The 16,540-nt window shown below is 51.2% G+C and overlaps 1 protein-coding gene across 2 annotated transcripts in view; it reads left to right on the top strand.

The window, feature by feature from the left end:
- The first annotated feature begins 1,668 nt into the window (after positions 1–1,668).
- Positions 1,669–16,540, top strand: part of CACNA1S (calcium voltage-gated channel subunit alpha1 S) — a 73,486-nt gene continuing 58,614 nt past the window's right edge. Inside the window, exons 1-2 of one of the 2 annotated variants that reach the window (XM_008067113.1) lie at positions 1,669–1,878; positions 3,959–4,064. In XM_008067113.1, coding sequence (XP_008065304.1) covers positions 1,727–1,878; positions 3,959–4,064 — 258 coding nt within the window. In that variant the 5' untranslated portion in view covers positions 1,669–1,726. The remainder of the gene's footprint in view (positions 1,879–3,958; positions 4,065–16,540) is intronic. The other variant, XM_008067114.1, reaches the window with a different exon arrangement.

Raw genomic sequence — 16,540 nt, 5'->3', positions numbered from 1 at the left:
CCTGCTTCTCCTCGTCGCCTTTCTTTGAGTCGGAGGAATCCAGTCTTTGATAGGGCCTGTGGCTCTCCGGGGCTTAGAGCATCCGCAGGCCCCTTCCCGCCCTCGGGAGCAGCGTGGGGTGCGGCGCAGGCCTGTGACACTTGTCTGTGTCATCCCCCCCCCCCACCAGCTGGGGACGGTACCAGAGGCACGATAGAGACCGGAGGAGCCTCGTGGGTGCAGTGCGGGCAGGGCCTGGGACAGCTCCGGGTGCGCCCCCCGCCCCCTCCAAGCTACGGCGGGGCAGGCCGGGACCGTCATCCTTGGGTCTGGCTCCCACTTGGCGTCAGGCAGCTTTGCTAGTCTCAGACGCAGCCTCCTCTCTTGCGAGTCCCTAGGAGGTGGGCCGGGCTTTGATTCTTGTGTACCGTGCTCTGGCTCTCCACGAGATGGCCTCAAATACTAGCGACTTCTTTGGAATTTGCTTGCCCCCAGAGAGAGGAACCCAGAGGAGGAGATGGGAGGCCAGACTGCTACCAGCACTCTGCCCAGATCGAGCCACTGACTTTCAGCAGAGGCCATGTGTGCAAACTGGGGGCGCTTTCAGGCTTCCTTCTTTGAGGACGATCGCCTCCTCCCCCATCCCCCTGTCAGGCCTTCTTGTTTTTCCCCAGGTTGGGAGGAGACTGCGATGTTTTTTCCCCCCCTCAGATTGTGAGCCTGGGATGGGGGGTGGGGTGGCATATGGGTACATTGGCACTGTGTCTGCACCAAAGAGATAAATAAAAGGATTGTTGAGCTTTGTCATTCCTAGATCCATGTCTGTCCTCACCCACCCTGGCCTTTTCCCATACCCAACCCAGCCCAGAGCACTTGCTGTGAGGGTATGTGAGGTGTTCTGTTAGTTCACACATCCATCCAACATTTACAGAGAGCTTACTATATGCCAGGGATGATGCAGAGGAGAGGCCAGAGTCCCACAGAATAAAACCACACAACCCCAGCACCCTTAGGGGTGGGAAAGAAAGACACAACACATACAGTCACTACACTGTACAGATGCTATGCCAGAGGCATGCACATTCAAGGTTGCTCTGGGAGCTTCCACTCCACAGCGGAGGGTTTTACTGTTTCCCTGACATGGGGTACATGTGGGGGTGGGGTGGGAGTGGGAGGAGTCTTGGCCTGATGATGCAGGTACTGAGATGGGTGGGGGATACTGTGGAGCTTGCTGAGCTAGGCCAGTCACCCAGTACCTTCTCTGGACCGTCTCATGGGGCTGGGGAGGGGAAAATCTAATTTGGCATGAGGAGCCAGTCTCAAGCTTGAGGGTCCATATCATAGACTGCCCCCTGAAGAACTCTGTTGCCCCAGCCTGGAAACCTTTCATCCTGTCTCCTGCTGCCCCTGCCCCACCCCAGGCCTGAATGTAAGTTCCTCCCCCCACCCCCAACCTCCTCTGGGACAGACTGGGAACTCACTGGCTGGGCTGGATGGAATGACAGCTGCCTGGCCCCGGGAGCGCAGGCTGGGCAGAGGGGAACCGAGTGGAGGCTAATTTTACTTGCTGGGAGCAGGAGAGTAATCCTCCTGCCCCCACTTGTGCCCCCGCCCCCGGGGCTGGCTCAGCAGGGCAGGTTGGCCCGGCAGGCTCAGCCTCCCAGTCCCCAAGGCGGGGCAACCGGCACGCAGGGAAGAGAGGGCAGTGGGGTGGGGAGCAGGAGAAAGCCAGGTTGCCAGGGAAGCCATGGAGCCATCCTCACCCCAGGAGGAGGGCCTGAGGAAGAAACAGGCCAAGAAGCCTGTTCCCGAGATTCTGCCAAGGCCGCCCCGGGCCCTGTTCTGCCTGACCCTCCAGAACCCCCTGAGGAAGGCCTGCATCAGCATCGTGGAATGGAAGTATCCTTCAGGGCCTTGGGCAGTGGGGAGGGTGTGTGTAATATGGGGGAGGGCACGGGGAGGCTGGGGACTTGGAAATGGGGTGAATGGTCCCAGAATGGTATGAGGAGCCTGTGGGAAGGAGCCTTCAACTAAGCATAAGAGGAGGAGGAGGAATTTGTGTGGCTTCTTGGGGCCTGAGTGGGCGACGGCCACAGATGCCTGTGACCGTCTATGGATGGGACCTGTTTCATGAGGACTGTTCCCATGTGTACCCAAATCCACATTATCATGGGTGCCACTTAGGTTTTTGAAACAACGTCTCATTTTTAAATAGAATAGAGGCAAATAAATAGATAAATAAATAAGCGGTGGACTCTCGGAGAAAATCCCTCCCTTGACCGGGGAGGGCAGAGTATGAAGAGATGTGAGTGGGGAAGTCTTCCTGTGGTGGGTAGATCCCAGCTGGGCATGGAGCTAGGGCAGAAATGGGATTGAAGGAAGGCCTACTCTGAGTGACTCCAAGACACAGGCCAAGAAAGGCTGGCTGTCTTAGCTCAGACATACCACCCTGGAAGCAAGGACCTCCTCTCCTTTGCTATGTTTGCATGGGACCATAGCTCTGAGAGGAAGAATGATGGAAATATCTGGGTTATTTGGGGCAGGGAGGAAGGAGCGACAGAGAAGAGGGGAAGTGTTTGTCAAGCCGTTCTGAGAATGAGGGTCAGGAATTTTAAAAATATTTCTGAAAGGTTCTGGTAGCCTGGGCTCTCACCAGCTGTCTCCCAGAAGGAAAGAACAATGGGATAACTGGAAGGGCAGGAGAAACATGGAGCCAAGTGGAGATAGTTTGGGGTCAGGGTCAGCCCTGCTCCCCACAGCTGCTCATGGCCAGGCCAAATCTAACCCTCCTGGGCCCCTCTCTCCCTGCCTTTCTTCTGTCAGATCAGGTTCACCCTGTGGGTTCTCCCTTTCCTCCATTCTCTGCTCCCCCAGGCCTTCTCCTCCTGTAGGCCTCTGCCCCTATGTCCCTCCTTTCTTTTCAAACACTAGAGGTTGCCGGAAGGAAATAGGATTTTTATTTATTTATTTTTATTTATTTATTTTTTGAGTTGGAGTCTCACTCTGTCGCCCAGACTCTGTCGCCCAGACTGTGGCCCGCTCCCGGCCACCGCAGCCTCGACCTGCTGGGCTCTGACGATCCTTCCGCCTCAGCCTTCCGAGTAGCCGGAACTACAGGCGTGTGCTACCACGCCCGGCTGATTTTTTTATTTTATTGTAGAGATGAGGTCTCGCTGCCCAGGCGGGTCTCGAACTCGCGGGCTCAGGCAATCCACTCACCTCAGCCTCCCAAAGGCGCGGGATTTCAGGCTGAGCCACCGAGCCCGGCGGAAATCGGATTTTTAAATCAGGGCTATCTATATAGTATGCCTCCCCATGTGACCCTAAGCAACTCTCTCTCTCGCTTTCCCTCACTCTGTCCACACTTGCTGTCTAATGGCTCAGGAAGTCAAGAAAGGCCTGGGCCCGGGGCTGTGGAGGGGTGGGTGTGTCTGGGGGGGGTGAAGAGTGATGAGTGTGAGCATGTGCACACTAGTGGGAGCACACAGCTCTGGAAATTCAGATTTCATCTCTCCGTTGTCCCCCGATCCCAGTCCTGCTCTGTGGGTTCTTAACCTTGACCTGCATCAGCCCAAGTCTCCCTTGCCGTTTTTCTAGATGAGCCTTTCAGGTCACCTGGCCAGAATCTCAGAAAGTCGTGGCTACTTGTGGCCAGGCACTTAGAGTGGAGCAGTGTGAAGACCCCCTGTCCCTTAAAGCTAAGTAGCCCTCAGCCAGGTACCAGACCTTTGCAGGCCCAGAGAGTCTAAGTGGAAGTCACCTGTTCCTGAGGAGAGGGAGCCAGATCTCCGGGTGGGAACCTGGCCCTTTCTATACCCTGCAGGGGTTCAGGGAAGGAGCGGCATGGGCAGAGTGCCCAAGGGCCTGCCCATCAGCCCGGCATCAGGGTCATAGTCCAGGCTGACCCTCACCGCCCTCTTCCCCTTCACCCTGCAAATCCCATGCCTCACTCAAGGGCTCTCCTTAACCCCAGCACCAGACCCTTCGAGACAATCATCTTGCTCACTATCTTTGCCAACTGTGTGGCCCTGGCCGTGTACCTGCCCATGCCTGAAGATGACAACAATGCTCTGAACCTTGGTCTGGTAAGATAGGTCCTCCTGTCCCCCTTCTTAAGGGACTGCAGGCCCAGACTGGGTGAGGCCCCTTGGTGGACTTGGTCCTGGTGGGTGATGCTGGTGATTCAACTTCACAGCCTCCTGCAGGGCTGACTGAGAGGTTCAACAACTTTTCGGGGTCAACCTGCTTCTTCTAGAATCTGTGATATCGTCAGCTAGCACGGAGCAAGGGCTCACTGTGCCCAGGCACTATGCTAAACACCATACACGAGTAAATTCCTTTAATCCTCACAATAACCCATTAAGTAGTCCCATCTGACAGATGTGAAAACTGAGGCTTAGTAAGGTCAACTACTGAGCCACAGAGTTTGAGTGCTAATTTATTTCTCATCCCTGGATGTGATCCAGAAGAAACTTGCTTCTATTGAGTTTGCTTTCATAGGAGAGTTTGAGCTAGCCATCTGAAGGAATAATATGTTTTAGAGTTTGGTAATACTACTTCCTCCTCATTGCTTCAGCAATAACACGCATGGGAGCATAAAATACCAAAGCTGAAAGGGATTTGCAAGAATTAGGTTGTCCTACCTCCTCCCCACCTCATTGTTTTATGGATGAGAAAACTGAGACCTAGAGAGATTAAGGGGCTTACCCAGTAGCTAGTTAAATGATAAAAATGGTTAACATTCATTAAATACTTATTAAATGCCAAGCTCTGTGGTAAGTATTTTATATTATCGTATTAGTTAATTCCCACAACTATCCCTATGGGGTAAGTAACATTATTAGACCCATTTAAAAGATAAGAAACTTAGGCTAAGAGAGCTTAGGTACCTTACCCAGGGTCACTCCACATCTAAATCTTGTGGTAGGACCTCTAATTTGCTCTCTCTCACTTTAGAATTTGCTCTTGTATGAGCTGTGTTGCCAAGGTGGTGTGTGATAATGGAAGGTTTTATAGGGAAGTCCTCTTAGAAACACTGGGCTCAGACACTTCCCAGGTCCCTGGAGGACAGGAAAATGGATCCACCATCTTAACTTAAACGGCAGGGTGGGGAGGGAGAAGGTCTATTAGCGTGTATCCAGAGCCTGAAAGAAAGGTATTTATCTCTGCCTCTTCTTTATGCTGGTTTCCATGGGAATCTCTCTTGAGTTGGTGAGAAGCTGGAATTCTAAATGTGTGCTTGCTATGAGTGGAAAAAACTCTGAACTCCTGAATGTGGAGGAAGAATGGGATTAAATGTAGGTAGAAACAATATAACCTTTACTGCCAGCGAAGGCATTTCATGGAGCCTGGGCCTTTGATCTGGCTGGCCTGGTTCTCTCTGCCCTGAAAATAGGGAGGGCTGGACCACCCTTCAGGATTTCATATTTTTGGGCCTCAGTTCCATTTATACCTCTTAAGAAGTTGACTACTTTTGCAAGAAACTCTCCCCTCCTTGGAGGATATTAAATTATGCCTTAGTGGTTTACATTGTCTTCTATCTTGAAACAGAATGGCTGCCTTAAATTTTTCACACTGTCCTGTGCGTGTATGTGTGCGCACGTGCACTTGTTTTTTTGGTGGACTGGAGTTGAAAAGCCTTGGGTTAGGTCTAGAGCTCATAGCGATAGGATTATAAATTCCTGGAAGAGGGAAACCCAACTAGAAACCTTTCCAAAGCATCAGAAGTCACCTGGCATGTCAGAGCTCAATGAGAAATCAATGTTTAGTGAGGAACGCTAATCTGACCCCTTATTGTGAAGCCTAGAAAGAGTAGGCTACACCAAAGTGACACAGCCAGCTTCTAGCTGGGGCCTCCTCATTCCTGCCTGTCAGTTATGTGTTCAATCTCCACAAAACCCAGTAAGAGGGAAGTGAGAGGAGAAAGAGAAGGCAGAAGGGACAGGAGGTATTCATCTCTCTCTTAGTCTATTGGCTGCTTTGTAGGTATCTGAGAAAGGTTGGAGACTTCCCAGTCATCCAAGATAACCCATAGGTTTAAAGAAGGAAGGCCTGAGGACCAATTCCACGTTAGCTTTCTCATTCATTTAACAAATATTTATTTAGTGCCTGTTGTGTTCCTGGCACATACTGGGGATATAATTATAAACCAAATAGACATAGTTCTCATCTTCACAGAGCTTGATTCATTAAATGGATTAAACAAGTAATTATAATTACACAAGTCGTTTAAATGAAATGGGAAATGTGCAGGATTTGGGGACACTATGACAGCATCCTGGAAGAGAACCAAAGCTGGTCTTGGGATCAGAGAGGCTTCCCAGAGGACAGGATGTTTAACCTGGAACCTGAAGGATGAGCACAGGTCAGCTGTGGGCATACAGTGTGTGTAGTCCCAGAGGATCTCGTGCTCACAAGGGCCCCACCCTTGGGTTTTAATGCTCTGTGTTCATAGTATTACAAGTGTAATTGATTTTATCTTTGAATTTATGATTTGCAAGTGAAGTCCACTGGGCCAATGGCATGTGCACTAGAAGCTTAGCGCCTTGGCTCACACAAAGTCCTGTCTTCTGCCACCTCCCTGCCCCAAAGGACAGTCTGTCAGCTTAATGTTTTGCTCCCTGGTGCCCTGAGCCACCTGGGAGGGGCCTTGGTGTGAGGTGGGGGAAGGTCAAGTTTCGGTACATGGACTCTTTTGTGTCTCAGATGTCTGAGGAAAGGGCCTGGCTATAGTTATCCCCACCCTGGGCTGACAGTGCCATAACTCATTCAGTGGGTGACTCTGTAAGTTTGAGTCTCTAAGGTCCACCCCCCATCTAGAGGTTGCAATACCCTTGGGTACTGTCTGTTCACCGTGGGGTGAAGTGGCCAGTCTGTGTGAAGGGGAGATGCCTGGCTCCGCAGGATGTTGGGCTGTGGGACGGGCTTGGTGAGTGATACTGCCATCTGCCCTGTCCCTCCTCTGACACGGAGTGTCATCCTCACCCTCTCCTGGTAGGAGAAGGTTGGGAGTAGGTGCTGTGGTTGTCTGCACTTGCTTTGTCCAACACGCAACAGGCAATGAAAAGACACCACTGTAGGTTGAGAAAAAAACTGAAAGAAAAGGGAAAGCTTTATATTGTAGTACCTTTAACGGCACGTATTTTCTACTTTTTGAACATAGGGTTCCACATGTTCACTTGCACTGGGCCCCCAGTCGTGTAGCCAGTCTTGGGAGAAGGTTAGGGCATGGTAGAAGGGTGGGGCAGGGGGGAGACTCTGGCCAGGGGGAGCCCCAGGGCGAAGGACTGGGGACAAAAGATGGAGAGGTGGATGGGGAGTTAGAAAAATCTCTCACTGGGCTCGGTGGCTCAGCCTGTAATCCTGCGCCTTGGGAGGCTGAGGTGAGTGGATTGCCTGAGCCCGCGGGTTTGAGACCTGCCTGGGCAACTTGGCAAGACCTCATCTCTCCAATAAATCAAAAAATCAGCCGGGCGTGGTAGCACATGCCTGTAATTCCGGCTACTTGGAAGGCTGAGGCGGAAGGATTGCTGGAGCTGAGCAGGTCGAGACTGCGGTGGCTGGGAGCGGCCACTGCACTCCAGTCTGGGAGGCAGAGTGAGACTCCAACTCAAGAAAAAAGAAAAGAAAAATCTCTCACCCCAAGATCAGGATGAAACGGGGTGGGATGGGAAGCAGGAAAAGGGATGGAAATCATCTAGGCAGGAAATGGGGGGAGACTGGAACCCAGGTGCCCATGAGGGTAGAGGCAGATAAGAGGCGGATTTGAGAGAGATTTGCGTGGGGATGGAGTCCTGGGGAAGAAGGTGAGGATGACACTCGGGTATCAGAGGGGGGACAGGGTAGACAGTGGTGTCGCTTACCAAGACAGCAGCATGGGGAGGAGCAGGTGGGGGTGTGGGGGAGAAATGTGGTGAGTTAGACTTTGTGCTGAGACCCGAGTGCCTGTGCCCATCGATTGGGCAATTGGATTTGCAGGTCTGAGCATTTTATGACACTTTGGCACGTGCCTGACTAACGATGGCAAAGCAGGGATTGTTGGGGGGCAAGAAGGGCTTCCCACAGAGTAGGCAAGCAGAATTGGGGGAGGGAGTGGTGGTACCCTTGATTATGGGCGGGGATCCTGCCACCTGCCTGTGGGAACGGCTTTCCTGGGAGCGCCCCTCCCAGCTGTGTCCTGCTCTCCACTTCCTTTTCTCCAGCATTTGCAGAGGGTCACAGAATTGGGGCCCTGGGTTTCCTAGGGTTGATGGTACTTCCTTACCTCTGCCTGCTCTGTGTCAGTGGCAAAGCCCGGGGTCCTCCCAGAACAGAAGAAGAAACTGAGGCCCAGAGAGGGCAAGGAGTTCTGGGACTACACAGTGGATACAGGGTGGCAAGACGAGGACCCAGGATTGCTGCTATCCTGGCCAGCTGTGTGATGTCATGGCAGGGAGGAGCCCGGAAGGAACAGATTCTGAGATCAGACAGATTGGAGAAACATTATGATATGGTGCTTACGAAAATCAGTTCTGGAGCCCAAACCTATGCTTTTGAGTCCAGGCTCATTCGCATACCAGCTGTGTGGCCTTGGATACATTATTTAACCTTTCTAGTCCCTCCATGTCTTCATTTATAACATGAGGCTAACACTGTACATTTGAGAGAAGTAACTGGATGAGTCAAGACCTTTTAAGAGTCATAGTACCTCATCTATCAACATAAGACACTTTCATCATGCAGATCCCACAGTGCCTCAGAGTGGGCTCCCCAGCCATGATGTCCCTGGTCTCAGAGACCTTCAGGTTTTCTTACATTCAAAAGATTTCCAACAGCTATGCCAAAGGGTTATTTCAGAAAAAAAACAATTCCTTCTCTCCTCACCCACCATCTGTCCCTGAAATCTCTTGGACCCTTCATCTTCTCTCCTTGAAACACCCAGCTTACCTTAGTGGCTTTCCTGGCCACCCTTCCTCATCCTCCAGCAAATCATCATCAACAACAACATCCAATATTTGCTGAGTACTTGCATTGTACCAGGCATTGTTCTAATGTTTTTATGTATGATTGCACTGAATGCCCCCAAGGTTGGTCCTGTTATTGTGCTCATTTGTACAAAAGAGCAAACTACAGCACAGAGAAATTCAGCACTGCACAGGCCCAGTGGGCTCTGTGGGCAGGTCTGCATCCTTTATTGGGCAAGGTCACGAGTGATTCCAGCCTTGGCCAGCCTGAGGGGACCCGTGTGAAAAAGCAGCAACAATGATCCGACTTACTAATGATTGGGCAGAGACTACAAATCAATTACTTTTACTTTATTAGCTCATTTTATCCTCAAAACAATCTTGTGTCAAAGTATGATTTTCACTGGGTGTAGTGGCAAAGGTGGAAGGATTGCTTGAGCCCAGCCTCGGCAACATAGCGAGACCCCATCTCTATAAAAAAATAAATAAATAAAAATAAGCTGGGCATGGCGGTGCACGCTTGTGTTCTCAGCTACTCGGGAGGCTGAAACAGAAGGATCGCCTAAGCTCAGGAGAGCCAGACTGCAGTGAGCTATGATCATGCCACTGCACTCTAATCTGGACAACAGATTGAGACCCCAACTCAAAAAAAGTGTGATTTTCAAATAGTGAAAACATAACTTTAAGTGAAGTACAGAGAGAATATGTGTGAAAGATTAATTCAACCCATGAGAGAACAAACAGGAAGGGAAAGATAGGTTAAAGGGAATTGGAGGAACACAAGTTATATGATATTGGAGAAAGAATGATGAAACAAGGTTGCCAGGTTAGGTACCAAGCTGTTTAATGCTCTACAGGGCAATGCAACTATAACCACTGGTGCTATCTTTCTATCAGGCAGAAATCATTTGCATATTTAAGGGACAGAATGGTGAGAGTTAAACAAAAGGATATTCCCCTAGGTCAGTGGTTTTGAAGGGAGGGGAGAAGAGTAGTTCTGCCTTCCAGGAGACATTTGGGAATGTCTGGAATTGTGAGGGGGTGGGCTAGAGTGGGGATGGGGACGTAAGCTATTAGCATTGGGCAGAGTAGAGACAGGGATCTGGTAATGCACAGGATGGCCCCTCTCCCACCAACAAATAATTTTCCAGTCCAAAATATCAATAGGGCTGAGGCTGAGAAACCCTGACCTAGATAATTAAGTAATCCTCAGCCAGGCCTGTTATAAAATGCTCCAACGTGACGTTACAAAGATATGGCAGCCTCCCTTCACCTTATTTCTGAGTTCTGAATAATTTTATGATTATCCTTAGGTAGGCATTACCTGCTGCTCCCAAGGGGCATGCTTGGCAGGGTGGCTGCCCATTTGGACCCTCCTTGGTCCCAGAGTAGTCACCCACCCCTCAGGCACTGATTCTGCCAGGCCCCTGTTACATTCCTGGGGTTCAGTTTCCTCCATGAGGCTGAAGCCTAAGTCTCTGGCAACCAGGGCATTTGTCTTTTTATAGGGTCTGGAATGTGCCTGCCAACTCCTGCGGCTGGCAGCCTGCTCCATCTCACCATCTGGGGAGGCTGGGGCCCCAGAAGGACCCCAGCTCTGGCCTTGCCCTTCAAATATCTAGGACCTACGGAGCACAGGGTGGTTCAACCCTGGGCCATTGTACAGAGAACAGAGATGCTCAACAAGGGTCTGTGAAAATGAGAAGAAAGCCTGGTTCTTAGCCCCATCTGGGAGCCTGCCCTCTCCCTACTGCAAGAACTCAGCTCTCATTTCAAGGCATTTACAATTATCCCTCCCCGCCCCCCAACCGATGCCCCTTCACATCAGGGCAAGAGACTCTGGACACTGCGATAGCTGAACAACAAAACCCTCAGAAGAAACCTGGGAGCTTTGTCCAAGTTCCGCCATCTTCCTGGGGAGTCACGGGAAAGCTCGGGCTCTCAAGTTGAACCAACCTACCTACAGTCTAGATTTTGGTTAGTAGCATCTTAAACTCTCTGAACCTTCGTTACCTCATCTGTGAACAGAGGACCCAGTTTGTACCCTTTCAGGACAGTCATAGCAACGAGTACAAAAACCACATGCCTGACCTGGCCCATGGGAATTGCTCAATAAATGTTCATTCCCTTCTTTCTCTGCTCTCCCTGCACTAACAGCGCATAACCCAAGTCACACTGAGCCCAGGCTTGGGAGTGGGGGCGGGCAGACCTGGAGCTGTTGGAGTGGGATCTGACAAATATATCCAGATGTCCCAGGTATACTATTTTCCCCCCTCCCCTGCATGGCATGGTGGTTGAGACCACAGAGTCTGGAATCAAACTGTCTGGATACATATCACAGCTTTGCCACTTGGTAGCTGTGTGATCCTGGAGAAAGTAGTCAACCCCTCTGTGCTTCAGTTTTCTCATCTATAAAATGGTGATAAGAGTGCCTACCTTATAGGGTTTCAGTGAGGATTAAACATATGTATATGGCCAGATAAGGCCTGGCACATAAATAGATGCTTCATAAAACTTAGCTATTATTATCAGCATTATTACCCAAGAAAGTGCTGGTCTCCCATCCTCTCCCTGGTTGGGTGCTCTGCTCACTCCCATCACCCTGAGTGCACAGACTCCTCCTGGGACTCTCAGACTCACTGGCTCCCTCTCTTGACAGCCCTGGCATGTCTGGCCCACACAGACCCAAGGGAGCTTGGCTGTCTGGTAAAGGGAGCAGTATACCAGGAAGGGAAGAGGGAATTGAAGGCCAGGGAGGAAGGATGGCAAGGGAGACCACTTCGAGCATGTGGATTTGGGTGAGGGTTCATCAGGATAAATATAGCCATTTTTCTCACTCAGTGGGTCATTTTCCAAACCTGGAAGCTGAGGTGGTTGTGGAGACGCCAGGGCCCTGGACACCCAGTGGTCGGTGTGGCCATCGCAGTCAGCACATCAGGCAGGCCTAGCAGAAAAGTGAGGTGGGTGGGGCCTCCTACCCTCAGCACCCCCCTTTCCACCAATCTCATTTCTCTCATCTGCAAAATAAGAAAAATAGCAAAGCAGGACGGAACCTTTGACCATAACTGAAACAAGCAAAAAAGTCTTGTTTTTTTCCTATAAACTAACTTTATGTGGATTCTGAGTTCATATCCCTCTTGGATGGAGAGACCTTCAGTCACAATGGTTCTTGGTGCTTTCAGGTATCCTGTCAGCCTTAGAGATATGCCCAGGTGACACAGATAGGTCCTCTGCATCCTTTTAAAGGCAGGAATCCTTGAACGAAGTTGGAACTTGCTTTCTTGGGGGTCCCAGGGACTGCTCCTCCTCATCTTCAGAGCACTGTGAGTTCTACCCTTGAGATCCCCCACTGCTGGGGTGAATCGCAGACTTTAGAAAACCAGAGACAGGGGCCTCGCCACAAACCTTTCCTGAGGTGAAGAAGCCAGGCCAGCTGTGGGCTTACAGGAGGGAGAGGGTGGAGAAATCCAAGAGCAAACAACCATGAATATTGGAAAAGTATCTCCTAGTAGAAGTACCCATGTAGCCTGCCCCGAGCACTTGTGATGAGGTCCCTTAGTGAAGATATGGGCACAGGGGGATATAAAGATAGGAACATCAGACACTGGGGACTCCTAAAGGGAGGAAGGAGGAAGAAAGGCCAGAGTTGAAAAAACTATCCATTGGGTTCCATGCTTGCTATTTGGGGACAGAGTCAACAGAAGCCTGACCTCACCATCACTCAATATACTCATGTAACAAATCTTAAAAAAAAAAAAGAATGATTGACGAGAGGTTTGAGGAACTCTTCCTCCACTCCAGCCTGTACTCCCTGGTTCCCTCCTCTCTGCCAAACCCACTTTGCCTGCTTGAAGCACACGTGCCTTAAAGAGTTAACAACAGCCAGGTTCAGTGGCTCAGCCTGTAATCCCACGCTTTGGGAGGCCGAGGTGAGTGGATTGCCTGAGCCCGAGGGTTCGAGACCCGCCCGGGTAACTTGGCGAGACCTCATCTCTACAATAAATCAAAAAACTAGCCAGGCGTGGTAGCGCACGTCTGTAGTTCTGGCTACTTGGAAGGCAGAAGTGGAAGGATCGCCGGAGCCCAGCAGGTTGAGGCTGCAGTGGCCAGGAGCAGCCACTGCACTCCAGTCTGGGTGACAGACTGAGACTTCAACTCAAAAAAAAAAAGAGTTAAGAACAAGTATGAGTTGAATGCCTCCCTGCCCCAGCAGGATTTGCATCTGAGCAGGTCACCATGCCTTGACCTAAGGGAGGAGACATTCAGGCCCAGCAGCTGTGTGGTGGCAAGACACCTTCCCAGGAAGCCCTTTGAATGCAGCTGCTCCACCCACTGCCAGCCCCCTGCCAGCCTCTCTCCAGACCAGCCCACTAAGTTTCTTTCAGTAGGATCCCAGAGCTCTCTATGGAAGACATGGATGGCCTGAAGGCTGAAGTCCTGATCAGGCCACAGGGCACAAGGCAGGGATGCAGGGGAAGAAGGTGTGGTGGCAGCTGCCCTTGTGGTCACAGCAGGGAAGCAGGTGCTGGACAGGTTCCTTTGAGGGGAGCCCAGGCAGCTCTCCTCATCTTCCCACAAAACTCAGTGCATGCCAGGGTGGGAGGAGCAGTTGGAATGGGCTGACCCTTGGAAATGGAAGACAGCCGGAAAATAGAGGCAGTGGGGGTGAGGGAGCAGTGGGAGGTGAGCTGAGCCCTGCTTTTTTCAGCCCAGGACTTTGGGAGTGTCCAGCTCCAATAACCCTGGGAGCAGGTGTGAGGCCTGTGGGACAGGGTCACACACCAGGCCCACTTCCAGCCAAGTGGGACCCCAGGGAACCCCAGTTAGAGGCCTCTCTGTGAAGGGAACATTTAAATCAGGCCGGCTCCTGGTCCTCCTCTGAGCTCAGAAGGTCAGGGGGTCAGGGAGAGTCCCCCTGCTCTCCCTGCTCTGTTGTCAGAACCCAAAGGCCAGTGTCTCTTCTTAGATGTAGAGACCCCAAGGCTGCACCTGCCTTTGAATTATGCCACAGCAGAGAACACAACTTTCCATTGTTCATTTATTCAACAAACATTTCTTGAGCACCTACTGTGTGCCAGGTAGTCTGCTGTGCTCCAAGAAGAGCTTCTCAGATAATCTGTGGAGAAAGACCAGGTTGTTGTTTTTTAATTTCCAATCTATCATGGACTGATACATGGTCCTACGACATGGGACCCCTTCACAACTGGAGCCATGTGAGACTCACCATGTAACTCTGACAACCCAGACGGGTCTCTAGTCCACCCACGTGCTTGGAAGTAATTGCAAATTGGTTTAGCATTTTCCACATGCTTACTCAATACCTACACGTGTCTCATCTCAGAGTGATAATAAAAGTGACCAGCACCAAGCTACAGGCTGCACCTTGGTTAGCCTGAGGACACTGATTCATTCACTTTGTCAGTCACAAAGACTTGTGTGGCAGGCACTGTGCTAGATGCAGGTGACATACACCGCTGGGGGAAGGGTGTCTGAAACACCAAGGAGGGGTTTTTTTTTTAAAGCTACAAAACCTTCCCTTGCCCACCACCAACAGCAATTCAGAGAAGCCTTCTTTGATGGTGACCTTGGCCCCCACCCCCCAATGCTACTATTACCGATGGGGAAATGTCACTTCTCTCCCATTCTGGGGGAAGAGAAACCATAGCGAATTCCCACGGTTGGGAAGTCGCACCAGGATGGTGCTATCTCAAGGAGGCTGCCGTTGGGCAGAAGGCCGAAAAGAGCAGCGCAGTGCTGGGGGGACAGCGAGGCCACACAGGCTGATTCTCCTAGTGAGAGGTCAGAGGATCTTAAGAGATGAGAGGTCTGCCTGGGTGACAGGTCTTGGCGACACTCCAGGCAGAGGGGCCGGGGTGAGCAAAGGTATGGAGGCTGGGGCAGCTGGGCGCGTAGGTGACCTGACAGTCATTCCACTTGATTCATGCACTTTGGGAGGCTAAGACAGGAGCCTTGCTCGAGGCTAGGAGTTTGAGCTCAGCCTGGACAGCATAGCGAGAATCCATCTCCACAAAAAAGAAAAAGAATAGTTATGATTTACTGAGCATTTGATAGGTGCCAGCAGCAGTAGACAATTATAAGATGCCATTTAATCCTCAAGATGACACTTCAAGGTAGTTATCATTATCTCAGTTTTACAGATGAGGAAATGGAGGTTCACAGAGGCTTAGGAACTTGCACAAGGGAGCAGAGCTGGTGAGAACCATTATGCCGTATACCTACTGCCTCCCACCTGCCGATGGCAGACGATTGAGGGGGTGCCGAAGGAAACTGGGATGTTTTAGGGAAGACCGATGACTTGGATCTTGGGGAGACAGCCAGGCCTTGCCAGTCCAAAGCTTAATAAATATCTGAGAAAGACTGAGCCCAGGCTGGAGAGGCCACGGGCCAACCCAGTGTGACATTGATAACACTGTTCCTATGGCACAAGAGTGGACATATGCCTCTTCCGTCTCCTCCTGGGCAGAGTCAGTGCTGTGTGCACACACGAGGTCTCTCTGGTAGTGAGTGACAATCCCGGGCACCCAGGATTGGGCTGCAGGGAATATGTGAAGAGAACTGGGCCTTGGAGCTACTGGACTTGGAACCCGAATGACCCCATTCGAGGCCCACAGCCCCGACAAGCTCTCTGAGCTAGGCGGCATCTGGACAGGCAGGGGCAGGTGCAGGCAGCTCTCCGGTGCACATGGCTGGCTGCCAAGCCTGTGAGTGCTGCAACTATTTTGGGTCCTGTTTCTTCTCCCCTCAACCCTGCTTCTCTTCTCTGTCCCCTGGGGTTGCAGCAACCTAAAAATGTAAACGCTCACTTGACCTCACTCTGTTCCCTCACGCCTCTCTCTTAATGGTGTCCCTGACTCCCAGGAAGCCTGCTCGGCAGAGGAAGAAACACCACTCACCTGACTCCAAGGGTCCCCTCCACAGTTGTCCCCACCCACTCCTCTCAGCAAGGAGGGTGCCCAGACCCTCCCGTGCAGTTCCTTTCCATGGAGCAGGTTGCCCCCCTATTTCCATCTAGTCTCTATCAACAGGCCTTGTCGCAGGACGATATGGCTTTGCACTTTAATCCCCATATTATCATTTTCTGGAAGAAGGAGAAAGGTTTGGGATCATAAATTAGCAGAAGGAATGAAGGATAAGATCAAGAAAGCAGATCTAGTCCATGTGTACCTCGGTTTCCCCCTCTATAGGAAAGGGGAAATTATGCTTTCAGGAAAATTCTCTGAGTGACAGGTTTGGAGGTTTCTGGGGCCATGTCCATATTAACAAGCCATTTGGACACCTTCTCCCTGGACTCCCACACCTACCCACGTGGAAGTAAAAATATCTTCCAAATCATAAATAGGGTGGCCATTTCCCCAATCCGGCTCCACTCAGAGGAAAGGAACTAGGGAGCTATAATGTGAGTTATGCCTCCATAGTTTGCTGATGGGGAAGCATTTTATTGAGGGTGGGTGTTGGTAGTCAATGGTAATGGGAGTCTGGATTGTGGGGCTCAGACCCCCTTGTTGTATCGTTCCAGAGGGCATCCATTAAGACACACACACATAGCCGGGCTCGGTGGCTCAGCCTGTCATCCCGCGCCTTTGGGAGGCTGAGGTGAG

Source organism: Carlito syrichta, unplaced genomic scaffold (genome assembly GCF_000164805.1).
Source record: "Carlito syrichta isolate Samal-C Ts95f unplaced genomic scaffold, Tarsius_syrichta-2.0.1 Scaffold309294, whole genome shotgun sequence".
Lineage (NCBI taxonomy): Eukaryota > Metazoa > Chordata > Mammalia > Primates > Tarsiidae > Carlito > Carlito syrichta.
The sequence above is the reverse complement of the archived record's forward strand: the minus strand, read 5'-3'. Positions and strand labels throughout refer to the sequence as shown.